The sequence below is a fragment of the Mesoplodon mirus genome, assembly GCF_964341445.2.
Source record: "Mesoplodon mirus genome assembly, chromosome: 15".
Classification (NCBI taxonomy): Eukaryota; Metazoa; Chordata; class Mammalia; order Artiodactyla; family Ziphiidae; genus Mesoplodon; species Mesoplodon mirus.
Genome location: NC_138991.1, coordinates 17,941,436 through 17,957,970, shown reverse-complemented (window position 1 = coordinate 17,957,970; position 16,535 = coordinate 17,941,436). Strand labels below are relative to the sequence as shown.

Here is a 16,535-nt window from a genome sequence, read left to right as displayed (position 1 = left end):
CTTGAAAATAATTTGTTTGTGCTCCCTTCCACAATGGTCTTCCAGGCAGCTGATAAGCTGATCCCTAACATCTGTTAATTGGATACCATCAAACTTGGATGCCCTTGGTGATGGAGAGCTCACTACACCCTAAAGCTTCCTGCCTCATTTTTGGACAGACCCTCTGGGCATTTCTTTGCTTACTCTGACTCCATGTACTTCGCCTTTGCCCTGATCCACGGGGCCCCACAGAGTATGTACGCACCCTCTGCACCACGACACTGCAGAAGTTTAATGAACGTCCCTGTCCACCCTCAGAGTCCTGACATGGCACAGTTTGGGAGTCCTTTCAACATCCAGGCCATGCTCTTCAGGATAAACCCAGTGCGAAGATATCCTTGGAAAAATCCTAGATAGTTGTGATGAGTGGCACGTCTCCGTGGGAGATCATGCAGGCTCCTGGCACAGTCTTGGGAGCCTCTGTGTCCCCCTGGTGGGGGATGAAGGAGAATGTGTGGGCCCGGGGCTGTGATGGTGTTGACAAAGGCTGAGAGGCAACACCTCACGCAGCCGCCCAGGAGTGAGTGGGAAGGACCCCCCAGTTTGCAGACTTTGATCACACATCCATTTCCATTTTTAGGGAGCTGCAACCTAATAGGGGATAATCTCAGGAAGGAAAAAAATATGAGGGGGTAAAAGTATGAAAGGGAGTCTCATCTCCGTCTTCAAAGTGAGCAGCCGAGGGGGATTATTTTTGCATTAGTGGCTAGTTACAGTAGATTGACCAGGGAATGCTGGCAGTCATTAGGAGCTAATCACATTCTTCTGGAACCAAAATTGCCATCTCATTATATTCACCCATCATTAATCTCCGCTATCGTTTTTTCATTCTCTTCTCCTTAGAGTGTTGAGCTCTATTTTTTTTTTTTTTTTGTGGTACGCAGGCCTCTCACTGCTGTGGCCTCTCCCGTTGTACAGGCTCCGGATGCGCAGGCTCAGCGGAGAAACCCTGGCAGGCCAGACTGATCATGGAGGAAGCAGGCCCTCGGCTGTGCCCTGAAGCATCAGCCAGGAACTGCCTGGTCAGCATTCCCTGGGCCTGGTTTTGCTACGCCCCAGGGCATATCATATCCAATTATCTCCAGGGATACAGTCAAGCCAAAGGGAGTGAGGAGGGCCTCATAGCTGACAGAATCTGCTGAGGTTAGTGGGTGAACAGGTAAAGGAAATGGAGCAGGATACTCTCAGCCATGGATTGGAGGTGAGCTACTCTTGGAAACTCTGTGTTCTGATGTCTCGCTATCTGGGGCCTAACTCAAGGAGGCTTAGGTACAGAGAAGAGTGTCCAGAGAAGGATGGCAAGCTTCAGAAAGGACTTTCATGTCTCAGTAGGGCCAAACCAACAGGTAGGAAGAGGAATCAGCCAAGCAGACATCAGGGCCAATTCTCAGTTTTAACAAGAAATTGAAGTATTAAGGGGGGAAACCGGGCTAGGTTGCAGAGTCCTGTGACTCAGCATAACAGGTCAGAAGAAGCCTGTGACTTGTGGTCAGGTGATCTGAGCTCCCCCCTGGCTCCAGGACCTCAGCTCCATGACGGGGTGGGACGGTGGGTGGGTGGGTAGGTGGAACGCCTACCAACCATAAGAAGAGTTGGTCTGGGACAGGTACCAGATGATAATCTTATCCTAAAGTCTATGAAGCCTGTCAAGAAGGATACAGGGAGGGTTTAAGAGACAAGTGTTCTTAGCCACTTGTCACGATATATATTTGTATAATTGCTTTACAATGAATGGTGTGTTAGTTTCTGCTGTATCACAAAGTGAATCAGCTATACGTATACATATATCCCCATATCCCCTCCCTCTTGCATCTCCCTCCCACCCTCCCTATCCCACCCCTCTAGGTGGTCACAAAGCACCGAGCTGATCTCCCTGTGCTATGTGGCTGCTTCCCACTAGCTATCTATTTTACATTTGGTAGTGTATATATGTCCATGCTTCTCTCTCACTTCGTTGATGGGACTATTCTTAACCATAAAGCTTTTCACCAGTACTCTGCAAATCAATTACATTAATATTTAGTATACTATTTTCCACATGCTTCAGAGAAGAGAGATGAGTAAGACGCTGGCCCTACTTCCAAGAGGCCTATAGTTTGATGGGAAAGCTCATACTAGGGTACATCTATTCCTCCCATCTCTGAGCCTATAACCTGGGGGGACCCCTGCATCCCATTCCAGGCTACAGACTTCTGGTCCTGTCCACACATTTCCTCCATCTGCATGCATGAGTTTCTGGGAGGATGCCTCTGGGTCAACAGCGCTCCCCTAAACTTGAAGTCAGCTAGAGGTAAGGGGTGGACTGTCAAAGGCCATGATTTACCTTGTTAATTCTGTTCAGGAAAACTGTGAAAACTTCCTATTTGTCTCCCCAACTAGTTTCATTTTGACTTTTCTTTTTTCATAGACAGGCATCTTTGTTTCCTGTCTAAGAGCTGGCTTGCAACATTTCAACTCTTTTATGTTTCTGAGCCCCTGAACCCCTGTTTCACTCTGTCACACAGGCTTGTCCTCTACCCAGCTTTCTACTTTTCTTCAGCTCAGTGCCTCATCTTTTTTTTTTTTTTTTTTTTTTTTTTTTTTTGCGGTACGCGGGCCTCTCACTGCTGTGGCCTCTCCCGTTGTGGAGCACAGGCTCCAGATGTGCAGGCTCAGCGGCCATGGCTCACGGGCCCAGCCGCTCCGTGGCATGTGGGATCTTCCCGGACCGGGGCATGAACCCGCGTCCCCTGCATCGGCAGGCGGACTCTCAACCACTGTGCCACCAGGGAAGCCCAGTGCCTCATCTTTTAGAAAGCTTATGATTGATGCTGGCAGCAATAACTGACAAAAAGCAAAAATAAATGACAAAAACCTGCATTCACCCTGGACCACCCTTTCTCATGGGTCTACAAAGCATGTTAACTAGAGTTCCGTTATGTGATTACATGGTGTGGTAAGACCATGAGCTTCCTTCAAAGTAGGGTCTTTATTTTCTTTCTGTATCTTTCTATCTCCAGTAAACTACTCAGTGTAAGGTACTCAGTAAGTGTTTCTGGCCAAATGAAGTACCGGCATATATTATTAGCCTTCAGGAGTCCATGTTATGTAGTCAAACATGTCACAGAAGATGAAACATGGACCCAGAGATGGAAGAGTCTTGTCCAAGCCCACCCAGCATATCAGTAGCGGATTGAGAACCATGTCTTAACCCTCACTTGAGACACTTCTCTATGGTACCACCTGAAAACTGCTCACTTGGTTGGGGAGGATTCCAATTAAACAGAAAATATTGTTTGCTGGGTTACAAACAGAATACTAAGTGGAAAAATAAAAATAAGCTCAAAGGAAAGGACTCAGTTAATAGTCTCTTGTACATGAGCTCTTTCTTGCTAGGAAAACTTCCAAGTCTGAAACCACATGGTTCCTGATGCCTTTTGGCCACCTCTGGAAAAGGCCCAGTTTCTCCTTATTTTTTATTTATTTATTTATTTATTTATTTATTTATTTTGGTATGCGGGCCTCTCACTGTTGTGGCCTCTCCCGTTGCGGAGCACAGGCTCCGGACGTGCAGGCTCAGCGGCCATGGCTCACAGGCCTAGCCGCTCCGCGGCATGTGGGATCTTCCCGGACTGGGGCACGAACCCATGTCCCCTGGTCGGCAGGCGGACTCTCAACCACTGCGCCACCGGGGAAGCCCTCTCCTTATTTTAATCCATGGTGAGTGGGATGAAATGAGCCAGCACAGGCAAGTCTTTCTAATTTGGTCATTATGAGTTTCCAGAGCTGGAGAACAACCATGGTTTTCCCTTTCACGATTTGGGCTTCTGCCACTAATTCCCCATGCCCCTACCCAAGAATCACTCATTTGCAAGTTGAGAAGCTGGACCAGAATCTCTCAGAGATCACCTGCAGTGGCATGTTCTGGGACTCTTTTACCAACTGAGGGGAGAAAAAAATTGTGGGAGAAGCAGGAGATCCACTCTGTCTCTGCTCAGGTGGCTCTGAGTAGAGAAGAGGGCACCTGGGGAGATCTGAAGCATCCATCTCCTTGGTTACACTCCATTGGGAGGCTGCCCGCCATCACTTAGATGACTAAGAGAAAGATGGCAACACTGGCCTCACCCCACACAAGCCATGCACATGGTGTGTCTGCCCAGAGCTGGAAAATGAACAAATGTTTGCTCTTCATTAGGCTGCATCATATTCCTCACAGCTGTTCCTTGTTGCCTTAAATAATCTTAATGGAGCTGTAGTAACCAATACCTTCTGGTTTCCCTACTGGGCTTGTTCTATTCATTATGATGACAGGCTGCCTGGATTGGACTGGATTAACATGCTTCTCTTCCTTCTCTCCATCACAAAGTCACCTCACCCTATTGCTCCACATCCTTCCCAAACTTGATACTCATCTGACCATGACAGTGGCTAGCGTTCTAGGACTCACAGACAATCCCACTCTCCAGCCAACATCTGTTAGCATTTGATGGCATGCTTAGGATTTTTGGTTTGTAACTGGGGAAGGTGGGGGAATTTGGGCTGGGGGAGGTAGGACTGAAGACTCTGCAGTCCAGGATCACGTGAAGAAGCCCCTTGACTCTAATGTGACTGTGGTCCAATAGCAGGGCAGATTTGTGGGGTCCTCACATGCCTCCATGGGCATCGGATGTGACCGGGAGCAAGTACAGGAGGTGAGGGGAAGGGTCTGTGGACACAAGCAGGGCACGTGCTGGGGACTCCACGGGCCTCCTCAGACCAGCGTCTCAAGCTTGAAAGTACATTAGAGTCATCTGGAGAGCTTAAGAGATACTGATCCCTGGATCCCACTTCCAGAGATTCTGATTTAATTGGTCTGAAGGATGGTCTGGGTGTTGGTGTTTTTAAAACTTCCCTGGGTTATTCTAATGTGCAGTCAAGGCTGAAAGCCTCTGACTCAGATCTGTAAGGGAAGTGCAGTTAATTTGCCTTAGGCCTCCTTGTGTTCTTAGGAACCCAAGGTCCCTGGTCAATCATGGTGGCTAGGACTTGAGACATAACTATGGGGGTGGTAGCCCCAGAGAGTGGGGTCCAGTGGAGCTACAGGTGGGATGGGAGATCCAGCTGGCCTGGACAATTGGTTCCCACTGAGACTCCCAACGTATTATGGACAGAAGCACTCTTTGGATCACTCTGACCAACGTCTTCACGCCCATTGCCTAAATATGAAAATGGAGGCCCAGAGAGGGGGAGTAACTGGCTCAAGGTCACCCAGATAGCTAATGAAAGAGACAGGGCTTAAATCTAGGCATTTTGACTCTCAATTCAGGACCATTCATGCATTATTTCAAGTCACCGAACTTAAAATATATACATTGAGAGGTTCAAGTTTACATGCTAAAGAGAGCAAGCTGATTTTATGGCTCGACATGAAAGAATGTGTGTGGGCTTGTCTAGGCTCGGGGCCCAGTCTCCAGGTTCAGGCAAACCCACATTTTCCTTGAATTACTGTCCCAGCCCCCTATCTGCCTCCGATCTCCCTGTTCTGATCTACGACAAATAGTTGCATCTAAAATGCAAATCCATAGTGGCTGTATCAATTTACATTCCCACCAACATTGCAAGAGTGTTACCTTTTCTCCACATCCTCTCCAGCATTTACTGTTTCTAGATTTTTTGATGATGGCCATTCTGACCAGTGTGAGATGATATCTCATTGTAGTTTTGATTTGCATTTCTCTAATGTTTAGTGATGTTGAGCATTCTTTCATGTGTCTGTTGACAATCTGTATATATTCTTTGGAGAAATGTCTATTTAGGTCTTCTGCCCATTTTTGGATTAGGTTGTTTTTTTGTTATTGAGCTGCATGAGCTGCTTGTAAATTTTGGAGATTAATCCTTTTGTCAGTTGCTTCATTTGCAAATATTTTCTCCCATTCTGAGGGTTGTCTTTTTGTCTTGTTTATGGTTTCCTTTGCTGTGCAAAAGCTTTTAAGTTTCATTAGGTCCCATTTGTTTATTTTTGTTTTTATTTCCATTTCTCTAGGAGGTGGGTCAAAAAGGAGGATCTTGCTGTGATTTATGTCAGAGTGTTCTGCCTATGTTTTCCTCTGAGAGTTTGATAGTGTCTGGCCTTACATTTAGGTCTTTAATCCATTTTGAGCTTATTTTTGTGTATGGTGTTAGGGAGTGTTCTAATTTCATTCTTTTAAATGTAGCTGTCCAGTTTTTCCAGCACCGCTTATTGAAGAGGTTGTCTTTTCTCCACTGTATATTCTTGCCTCCTTTATCAAAGATAAGGTGACCATATGTGCGTGGGTTTATCTCTGGGCTTTCTATCCTGTTCCATTGATCTATCTTTCTGTTTTTGTGCCAGTACCATACTGTCTTGATTATCCCACTACACTACTGGGCATATACCCTGAGAAAACCATAATTCAAAAAGAGTCATGTACCAAAATGTTCATTGCAGCTCTATTTACAATAGCCAGGACATGGAAACAACCTAAGTGTCCATCAACAGATGAATGGATAAAGAAGATGTGGCACATATATACAATGGAATATTACTCAGCTATAAAAGGAAACGAAATTGAGATATTTGTAGTGAGATGGATGAACCTAGAGTCTGTCATACAGAGTGAAGTAAGTCAGAAAGAGAAAGACAAATACCGTATGCTAACACATATATATGGAATCTAAAACAAACAAAAAAAAGGTCATAAAGAACCTAGGGGCAAGACAGGAATAAAGATGCAGACCTACTAGAGAATGGACTTGAGGATACGGGGAGGGGGAAAGGTAAGCTGGGACAAAGTGAGAGAGTTGCATGGACATATATACACTACCAGATGTAAAATAGATAGCTAGTGGGAAGCAGCCGCATAGCACAGGGAGATCAGCTCAGTGCTCTGTGACCACCTAGAGGGGTGGGATAGGGAGGGTGGGAGGGAGGGAGATGCAAGAGGGAGGAGATATGGGAACATATGTATATGTATACCTGATTCACTTTGTTATAAAGTAGAAACTAACACACCACTGTAAAGCAATTATACTCCAATAAAGATGTTAAAAATAAAATAAAATAAAATAAAATGCGAATCCAGCTTAAAAAAATCCTGCTCCCTTCAGTGGCTCCCCATTGCTCCTGGCATAAAATCCAAATCCCCTTGCCCACACCCCATGCCTGCCCCTACTAACAATTTCAGCCCCATCTTCTTCTTTGCTCCCTCCTACTTCTCAAGCTTTGGCTTAGGCTTTATGTTTTCCAGAAAGCCACTGGCTATCCATCCTCAGGCTAGGCTTAATGCACCCCACCTCCAAGGGCTCTGATAGCACTCTGGGGATACCTCTACTGTGACATTTTGCCAAACAGTGAAATAGTTAGTTTATATGCCCATCTCGAAGAATAAGCTCTAAGCTCCCCAGAAGGCAAGGACTCTATCTTGCCTCCTCAGTTTCTAGAGTCCAGTACAATGCCTGGTCTATGAAACGTGCTCTGACATCTCACAGTTGAAATTCTGTGTTTTTAATATCATCTATGTGTCAATGGCTCCCAAAGGTTTCTCCCCAGTCCAGGCTTCTTTCCCAAATTCCAGACTCATATATCCAACTACCTACTTTCCATCTCCACTAAGATACCTAATAGACATCTTAGTTCAAAATCAAACTCCCCATCCCTTCCTCATCCCCAAGTCTGTCCCACCTGCAGCCTTCCCATCTCCACTGGAGGCAACTCCATCCTTCCAGTGGCTTGGGTAATAGCCTTGAAGTCACCCTTGATTCCTCTCTTTCTCTCCCAGGCCACATGTAATGTGTTAGAAAATCCTGTTGGCTCTATCTTTAAAATACACCCAGAATCCAGCCACTTCTCTCCACTGCCGCTGCACATCCTGGGTGAGTCAGCACTGTCTCTCTGCTGGGTCACTGCAGTGGGCTCGCAACTGGTTTCCCTGCTTTTACCCTTTCCTCCTCCTGTCTATTCTCCACAGAGCAGCAAGAATCAGTCTTTCAAAATAATGTCAGAAAATTATCACTTGTCTTCTCAAAACTCTGCAGTGGCTTTCCATTTCATTCAGAGTAAAAGCCGAAGTCCCTATAATGGCTTATAAGGCACTATATGGTCAGGCCCCCTTTAGTTCTCCAATTGCACCTTCTATTACTTTTCTTTCTTGTTCACTGGACTCACACTGCACTTGACCACCTTGTACATGCCAGATATATTACTCCCTTGATCTTGACTCTTTTCCTCCAGATACTTTCTAGCATGTCTCTGCTCAAATCTCATATTCTAATTAAAGACTGCCCTTTCAGCCTGTTTAATACTGGAACTCCTTCACCTCATGTCCCTGGAACATACCATCTCCCTTCCTTGCGCTTCTCTTTCATTTCCCATGGCACTTACTTGTGGAAGACTGTATTATCCACAGATTATATTTCCCAATACTCCTATTCCACATTCTCTCTTAGAATCTTGCTGCTACACCTCCCTTCATCAAGAGATGGAGTCTCATTCCCCTCCCCTAGGATGTAGGCAGTTATTGTTTGCGTATAACCAACATAAGGTGGTTGGAGTGATGCTGTGTGGCGTCCAACTGTAGGTAACAAGGGGTGACGCACTTTCCACCTTGTTAGCTAGCGGGCTCACCAGCAGAGCTCTGTGCCACCACGTAAGAAGTTCAGTGATCCTGAGGCAACCATGCTGTGAGGAAGCCCAGGCCACCTGAAGTGGCTGAGTGTAGGTGTTCCAGCTGGCAACCCCAGCTGAGACCCCAGTTGTTAGCTATCTGAGTGAAGACACTTTCAGATCTTCAGTCCCAAGTCTTAGAGCATTTCCAGTCAAGGCTTTAGACATCATGGAATAGAGACAGACTATCCCTGTTGTACCCTGTCCAAATGCCTGATCCACAGAATCAGTGAGCACAATAAATTCGCTGTTTTACGTCACTAAGATTTGAGGTAGTTTGTAACACAGCAAACAGTGTTTTTCACTGTCTAACATAGTATATTATTTACTAACGTATTACATTAAGTTAGTTATTGTAAAATAACTTCCTTGTTTTTAAGTCTATTGTTTATTTTGGGTTTCCTCCACTAGAACACAAGCTTCACAAGGGCATGGATCTTTGTCCATTTTTGTTCTCTGTTGTATCCCAAATACCTCGAACAGTTCTTAGAAATAGTAACTACTCAGTAAATATTTAATGAGCAAATTTGCAAGTGATTGTAAAACTTAAGTGAATTTTATAAGACACAGCTTGCTATAGCTGAGAGGTCCCTTATATGTCAACATGTCAAACCCACTAATTTGTATGAAAAAAATGAGCAGGGTAGGGGAGTGACAGGCAACAAACAGAGCACATGGTGTGTGGGTTCGATAGTAGGATTGAAGACCCAGGAATCATACATCTACAATAGGAAACAGTCTTCAAGTAGATTTGTGATTCTTTGTTCAGTATGTAGATTCCAGACATCACAGGAGGCTTGATGATCAAAGCAATATCCAGCTATAGTCTAAGGAACTGGAAAGACAGTGTGGAAAGACACCTATGAAGTAATGTTTTCCAGTTAACCTCTAGTTAATCAGGAAATGCTGTTAACTAGAAGCTAAGCATTCAAGCTAACTGATTAATATAACTTGAACTAACTGAGGGCAAGTCTAGTCTACTTAATGATATTTCTGGTTGAAGTTCAAATGGTGGAACAACATTTATTGTTTTCTCTCTCATTATAAAAGCAGTTCATTTCCATGCTAGAAAATTTGGAAAATGTAAAAAGGCACAAAAAAATAAATGAAAAAAAAAATCAATCCAAATCCCACCACAAAAGGATGGATACCTTTAAAAGATATCATTCTGGAAGGAAATGCACCAAAGTCGTCAAATATATTTGTATTTCTGTTTTCAAATTTTAGATTGCAAGTTCTTAGAACAGTGCTTCTCAGGCTTTGACTACTTGGCCCCCTTTCTGATAAGCCACATATGTCCCTTAATGCTATTTGAAACTTTAAAACAAATTAACTATTATGACTAATGACTTATTAAACCTTCATGATATTGAATACAACTTTACAAACACACCCTCTCCTGACATTCACTCACCACACAGGTCTACACAAGTGAGTGTGAGCACACACACATCCCCCCCCCCATACTTTAAGGGGTTGGGATTGAGGCAGGAGAGAGATGGGCCCCAGGCTGAGCAGCTGCAAACAGTCTCCGGTAGACACTTCGAAATAAAGATAATGACAGGAACAGAGCCCTGCTTGAGTAAAAGATAAGGCGAGCACATTCTTCTCATTCCTATGGTCAAGGAGACATCCTAGACCACATGTGTGCAGAAAAGATGCTCAGGGGTCAAAGGTGAGAGGGGGCACCAGCCCATAATATGTCCCGCCAACCTCCCAGAAACCGTCGTACTAGAATTCATCTTGGCTGAAAGATGTGCGTGCACATCGGGCAGGGCCCTGAGTCAGGCCACATATGGGCACGAGCAAGATGACTGGCCAGAGGGAACCTGGAAAACAGCCCTCACATAAGCAATTTTAGCCACCCCTACTGGGCGCGACTCACTCTGAGTCTGCCTATGTGTACTTCCACACATACTTTGCTTCTAATAAACATTTTATCTGCTTCATAATCTCTGTCTCTTTGCTGAATTCTTTTTTCAAAGAAGACAAGGACCGAGGTCCAGTCGCTGGACCCCACGGCCCCCTGAGATCAGGATCATTTAACCAACCTCCTAGGAAATAAGGCCCAGGGATGTGAGGTGATGAGACCATCACCTGCAATTCTTATCCCAGTATCCTTCCAAAATTTATAGATTGAGTATATGAAAAATACTATTTATTTATTTATTTTTTTGCGGTACGCGGGCGTCTCACTGTTGTGGCCCCTCCCATTGTGGAGCACAGGCTCCAGACGCACAGGCTCAGTGGCCATGGCTCACAGGCCCAGCCGCTCCGTGGCACGTGGGATCTTCCCGGACCAGGGCACGAACCCATGCTCCCTGCATCGGCAGGCACTCTCAACCACTGTCCCACCAGGGAAGCCCGAAAAATACTATTTTACTTAGACCATATTTGAAATTAACTGCCGGGGACAGGAATAAAGACACAGACATAGAGAATGGACTTGAGGACATGGGGAGGGGGAAGGGTAAGCTGGGACGAAGTGAGATAGTGGCATGGACATATATACACTACCAAACGTAAAATAGGTAGCCGCATAGCACAGGGAGACCAGCTCTGTGCTTTGTGACCACCTAGAGGGGTGGGATAGGGTGGGTGGGAGGGAGATGCAAGAGGGAGGGGATATGGGGATATATGTATACGTATAGCTGATTCACTTTGTAATACAGCAGAAACTAGCACACCATTGTAAAGAAATGACACTCCAATAAAGATGTTAAAACAAAAAAACCAAACCAAAACAAAAGAAGTTAACTGCTGGTTCTCCTGAGCTGGTAATTACTCATGTCCATTGACATAAACGTTTTTGTTCACAAACGTTTGTTCATAAACGTTTTTGTCCTCCTAGCTACCATGTTTTATACTCTCAAAGTTTTAGGACCAGACAGGCCCTTAGTAATCACCTATCCAAACTCTTCATTCAAATAATAAAGAACTTTAAAACTCAGGTAGCGAAACGACAGGCCACACAGTTTGTTGTATTGGAATCTGGATGTCTGGACACCCCCTACTGCCAAATTTAGCACAATTTCATGACCTCACACAACTTCCGAAATATTGCTTTGTAAGCTCTTTCTCAGAATACAGTCTGAGAGATAAACTTAGTCTGCAGTATCAAGAATTCCAAATGTGTAGCATCTGAGTCAATGCATTTTCACTGCACACAGTGAAACTGAACCTAGCATATCTGGGCCACGTGATGCATGTGAGAAACCACCCCCCACCACCACCACAACAACAAAACCTAGTGCATCTAACTCAGAGCCTGGCACACAGTAAATGCTCAAAAGATATTTTGGGAAGGATGGAGGAGAGGTACACAGAGGAAAGGAAAAGAGAAGAAAGAGATGCTTGGTTCCAAAGCAGCCTGCAGCTGGATCCCGAACCGGCTCAGGAGGGATGCAAAATTCCTCTTGGGGGGTCAGGTGCTCTTTAGTGCAGGAAAACATCTTAATGAGTTTTTCCTTCTACCTTTTGTTTGTAAAAGGTGAGGCCTAAAGGGCAAGGAGTGAAACAAAAGGAGTGAGATGAAGATAGCTATAATTGTTCTGCATAATAAAGTAGAGGGAGTGGAGTTCTTTTCCTGGCTGCTATAAAAAGGAGGAGAAAAAAAAGAGGAAAATTTTAGGACACTCAAAGGAACTTTTGGGAAGGAAGTGGATAGAGACCTGTCTGGTGACCAGAACCTCACCTCAGGAGGACTTGTATTCAGGTACTTCCTGTACTGGGCTGCAATCCTTCTGTGATTCCCTAAACCTTAGTAACAACTGCTACTCACAAATCCTTGGCATTAGAGACTCGCTGGGGAGGAAGGTAAGGGATGTCCAAGGCAGGGGTGCGGAGCAGGTACCGAGAGAGGGAGGACAGCAGTCGCCAGATGCGATATTGACTTGGGGGTGTTGAAAACACAACAGAAGCATGACAATGAGGCCAGAGGTGACCAAGAGCAAGCAGGCCTGCTGAAAATCACTGGCAGGGGTGATCTGCTGGCTTTTCTACAACACGTGGGATGGGGGCTGGAGCCATTCTAGTGATATCTTCCCATTGAAGGCAGGTGTGACTCTAAACTGATGCAGTAGGTCTGGGTGGGCCTGAGATGGTGCATTTCCAGCAGGCTCCCAGGTGGTGCTGATGCTGCTGAACCGGGGACCCTACTTTGAGTATCTTTAGTACCCACGAAGCCTCTGTGCCCATCAGGGAGTGTCCCGCAGGCTGGTCTCTTACCTCATATTCCTCCTTGAACCCATAGCCCTGGCCTCTCTTCATCTGAGTGATGTGCTGGAGCAGGTCAGCCACCCGGATGGCGGGCTGGAACTGGTCCCGGGGATAGCTCATCTCCACGGGGTCGCAGGCGCGGTAGGGGTGAGTCTGGATCGTGAGGGTGGGCTGGGACAGCTCCCCACGGCTGCCATCTGCTTCAAAGAGAAGGAGAGAGAACAGACCATCACCTATAGGAGTTTTGTCCTCTGCCCTCTGTGGCTCCCCCTAGGTTGACCTCAGGAGGGCAGATGGACCTAACTCAGGACTCAGCTGATCAGGGAACCGCAGAAAGAATAAAGAAATACGGTTTCCCTGCCATGGCTGTGGCGATAGATTTAAACATGAAAACAACAAACAAACCAGTGACACACAATACCCCTTGGTTCGTTTCTACTTCAAGGGTGCCTCTTGATGGAGTAAAGACAAGGTTCCAGGTTGGCTGTCATCTCCTGCCTGTTTCTGTCCTTCCTTCAGGCTTGCCAGGGTGGTCTCAGCCAATCCAGGCCAATCCCAGAACCGGTGAGAAGCCAGGCAGGATGGATACTAGGAGCACCCTCCTGTTGAGGAAGCAGGCTACCTGGAATCGTCTCTGGTGCCTGCCTGCAGGTGAGGAGAGCCTCAGGTCCCTGGAGATCAGAGCCATGTGTCTGCTTCTGGTCCATTTGCCTGCATCCCCGTGTGACCTGGTTTCTCTACTAGTTTGTTTCCTTTGGGTCATACACTGGGAGGAATTGGAGCCAGTCTTGGATCCGCAGTAGACAGCAGGGACCCTGACCCTCTCAGCTGCTCTGCAGCTATGGGCTCTGCAACAATGATCACCTTCAGCCTACTGTCTAGTTTCCCCAGAATTGAACACTCTTGATCCAGGAGTGATGCTGAACCTACCTTACAGGTAGGGAAGCCTGAGCCTCCTCCTTCAGTCCTGATAGCTACTTCTCCCAGGCCTGGGTCCTACGCCTCATCTCCTTCATACATCTATCCTTGGTATAAGATCTATAATCTCGTCTGATAATAATAATCTTTAGACACACTGAATTGTGTTAACTGCTCCCTGCTAGTTGGGCCGCCCTCAAAACTGATGCCTGCTTAGGTTGGAATTTGAATTCCTCTGCTCTCCTTAGACCAGTAAAACCACTTTCTTACCCTATGAACTCCCTGCCAGCCATACACTCACTGTCAATCTTTCAGGGCCAGTTTGTCTTATCCAGAACCATTCAGGCTTGGTCTCCCCAACCTCCTCCCAAAGACATGGACAGCCTATGCTCTAGACCCTCCTGTTTGTGGCATGCGTAAGATGAGAACTGCCAGATTTGATGTGTCTCACCCAGATGTTTTCAGGCACCGCAAGGTACCAAGGCAGACCCCACGGGGCCTGTGCCACACTCATTCCCTGGGAGTTCTAGCATACATCCCTCATTTTCTGCAACTTGTCTTTTCTTTTTTTTTTTTTTTTTTTTTGCTGTACGCGGGCCTCTCACTGTTGTGGCCTCTCCCGTTGCGGAGCACAGGCTCCGGACGCACAGGCTCAGCGGCCATGGCTCACGGGCCCAGCCGCTCCGCGGCATATGGGATCCTCCCAGACCGGGGCACGAACCCGTATCCCCTGCATCGGCAGGCGGACTCTCAACCACTGCGCCACCAGGGAGGCCCATGCAACTTGTCTTTTCAAAATCCACGTATATTTCAGCTTGTTTCTCTCTGTCGCAATAACCCATCAAACATTGATTCTGTATGTAAAAGTGAATTTTCCTCCTATGTGACAGCATGAGCAAAACTCTTCCTAGTAAGGAAAGGATTGCCAACAGAAGGATCTAGAATATACAGGTTTATGTACCAGGAAGAAGGGCCTAGGTGAGATGTAAGCACAAGTCTTCTGACAAGCATGAGAAAAATACTGTCTACTTTTCTCCTGGGATTTGAGGTAACAGGTAACACATCTTCACTGGCGTTGCTTAAACACAGAGCTGGCGAATGTGGGCACAGCTTCCCTTCCCCATCACACCCTTGTGATCAGGAGTTAGATTTACTGAGGCCCCACTCTGTTCCAGGGACTCTGGTAGACACTGGAAATGCACAGAATACAGCTTTCACCCTCAAGGCTGGATGGTCTAGTAGGGTAGACAGACAAGAAGAACCACTGGACGCATGAGCAAAGAAGCTGGAAAAGCCAAGCACATCTAGGTAAGAGCAAGGAAGATAAGATGGAGAGGAGGTAGAGAGTGGAAATATGATGGGGGTAAAGCTGTGAGAGATGCTGTGAGGTCAGCCTAGGAAGGTGTGAATGTCTAAGAATCTTCAAGCCAGTGGGAAACTACTGAAGGATTTTCAGAAGACTCCTTCTCATTAAAGACTCACGCTACTTCTTGTTTTTTTTTTTTTTTTTTTTTTTTGCGGTACGTGGGCCTCTCACTGTTGTGGGCTCTCCCGCTGCGGAGCACAGGCTCCGGACGCGCAGGCTCAGCGGCCATGGCTCACGGGCCCAGCCGCTCCATGGCATGTGGGATCCTCCCGGACCGGGGCACGAACCCGTGTCCCCTGCGTCGGCAGGTGGACTCTCAACCACTGCGCCATGAGGGAAGCCCCTCACGCTACTTCTCGTAGGCGTCCCAGCTGCCATGGATCTGAGGCCTCCTTCCAGTGAACATCCCTCATGGGGATGGAGAAAAAAGGAGCACTTGAGTTTGCTTCTCTAGATGCTGCACTTCACGATTCCCAGGACAGGATGAACCGGAGTCAATGCCTGAAGCTCTGTGAGTGTGTCCCACCTAAGCCACTATCATATATGGTGACAGATATCTTCAGAGACCCATGGGCCTGGGACCTGGGCTTCCTGGGAGACCAGCTGCCTGGCAGAGATAGGCTTCTTAGGAAACAGCATCTGACAATTTTTGTGAGATGCCAAGTGTTTCCAAAACCAAACAGCTACCAATATGGATATTTTCCTCCAAACACATTGCTAGACAGACTGTAAACTTGGTGTCAGCAAAACCAACACTGGAATGGAAAACAAACGTGTCTGAAATTGAGCAACTTGTATTGCTGAAACATATGTAATAATGCCAGTGCTGGTGCTAATGACGCTACGAAGACTCGGGACCAAGGGAGTTTCAAGGTTTGTTAATTCAACTCGTTGGACTCCCTTTTCCAGGGTATCTTACTTCACCTATTCCCTATTAACCTTTGATAATGCAGAAGTGATGCCTTTTATCACACCCCATTTCACCAGACTCCCTACACTTAATTTTCCATCATTAGGTTTAATGAAAACCCAATTTCACAACTCACTTCTCTCAGGAACCTACAAGTAATGCTACATTTTTATCGGCCCCAATTAAAAATCGTTATGATGTTCCTTTTCGAGAGGGAGCCTTAAAACTAATGTGTGATTCTGCTGCTAATTCAACAAGGGTGCTGGAATCCACATGCTGCTCATAAAATGTAACTCAAACCAGCTGGCCCAGGGAGAGAACATTTTTCATTTTTCTCCTCACCAGACCCTTAATTTTCATGCCATTTCAACTGCTCATTTATAGGCCTTACATGTTTATTTATCACATAATAATATTTTGGATTTCTTTTGCACCTTTTCCAT

At 46.1% G+C, this 16,535-nt stretch overlaps 1 protein-coding gene across 1 annotated transcript in view; it reads right to left on the bottom strand.

The window, feature by feature from the left end:
* Positions 1-16,535, bottom strand: part of PTPRT (protein tyrosine phosphatase receptor type T) — a gene marked incomplete at both ends in the record, with an annotated part of 1,080,119 nt that overhangs the window by 79,569 nt on the left and 984,015 nt on the right. Inside the window, 1 exon segment of the mRNA XM_082644817.1 lies at positions 12,908-13,098. Within this exon segment, the coding sequence (XP_082500943.1) occupies positions 12,908-13,098 (191 nt within the window).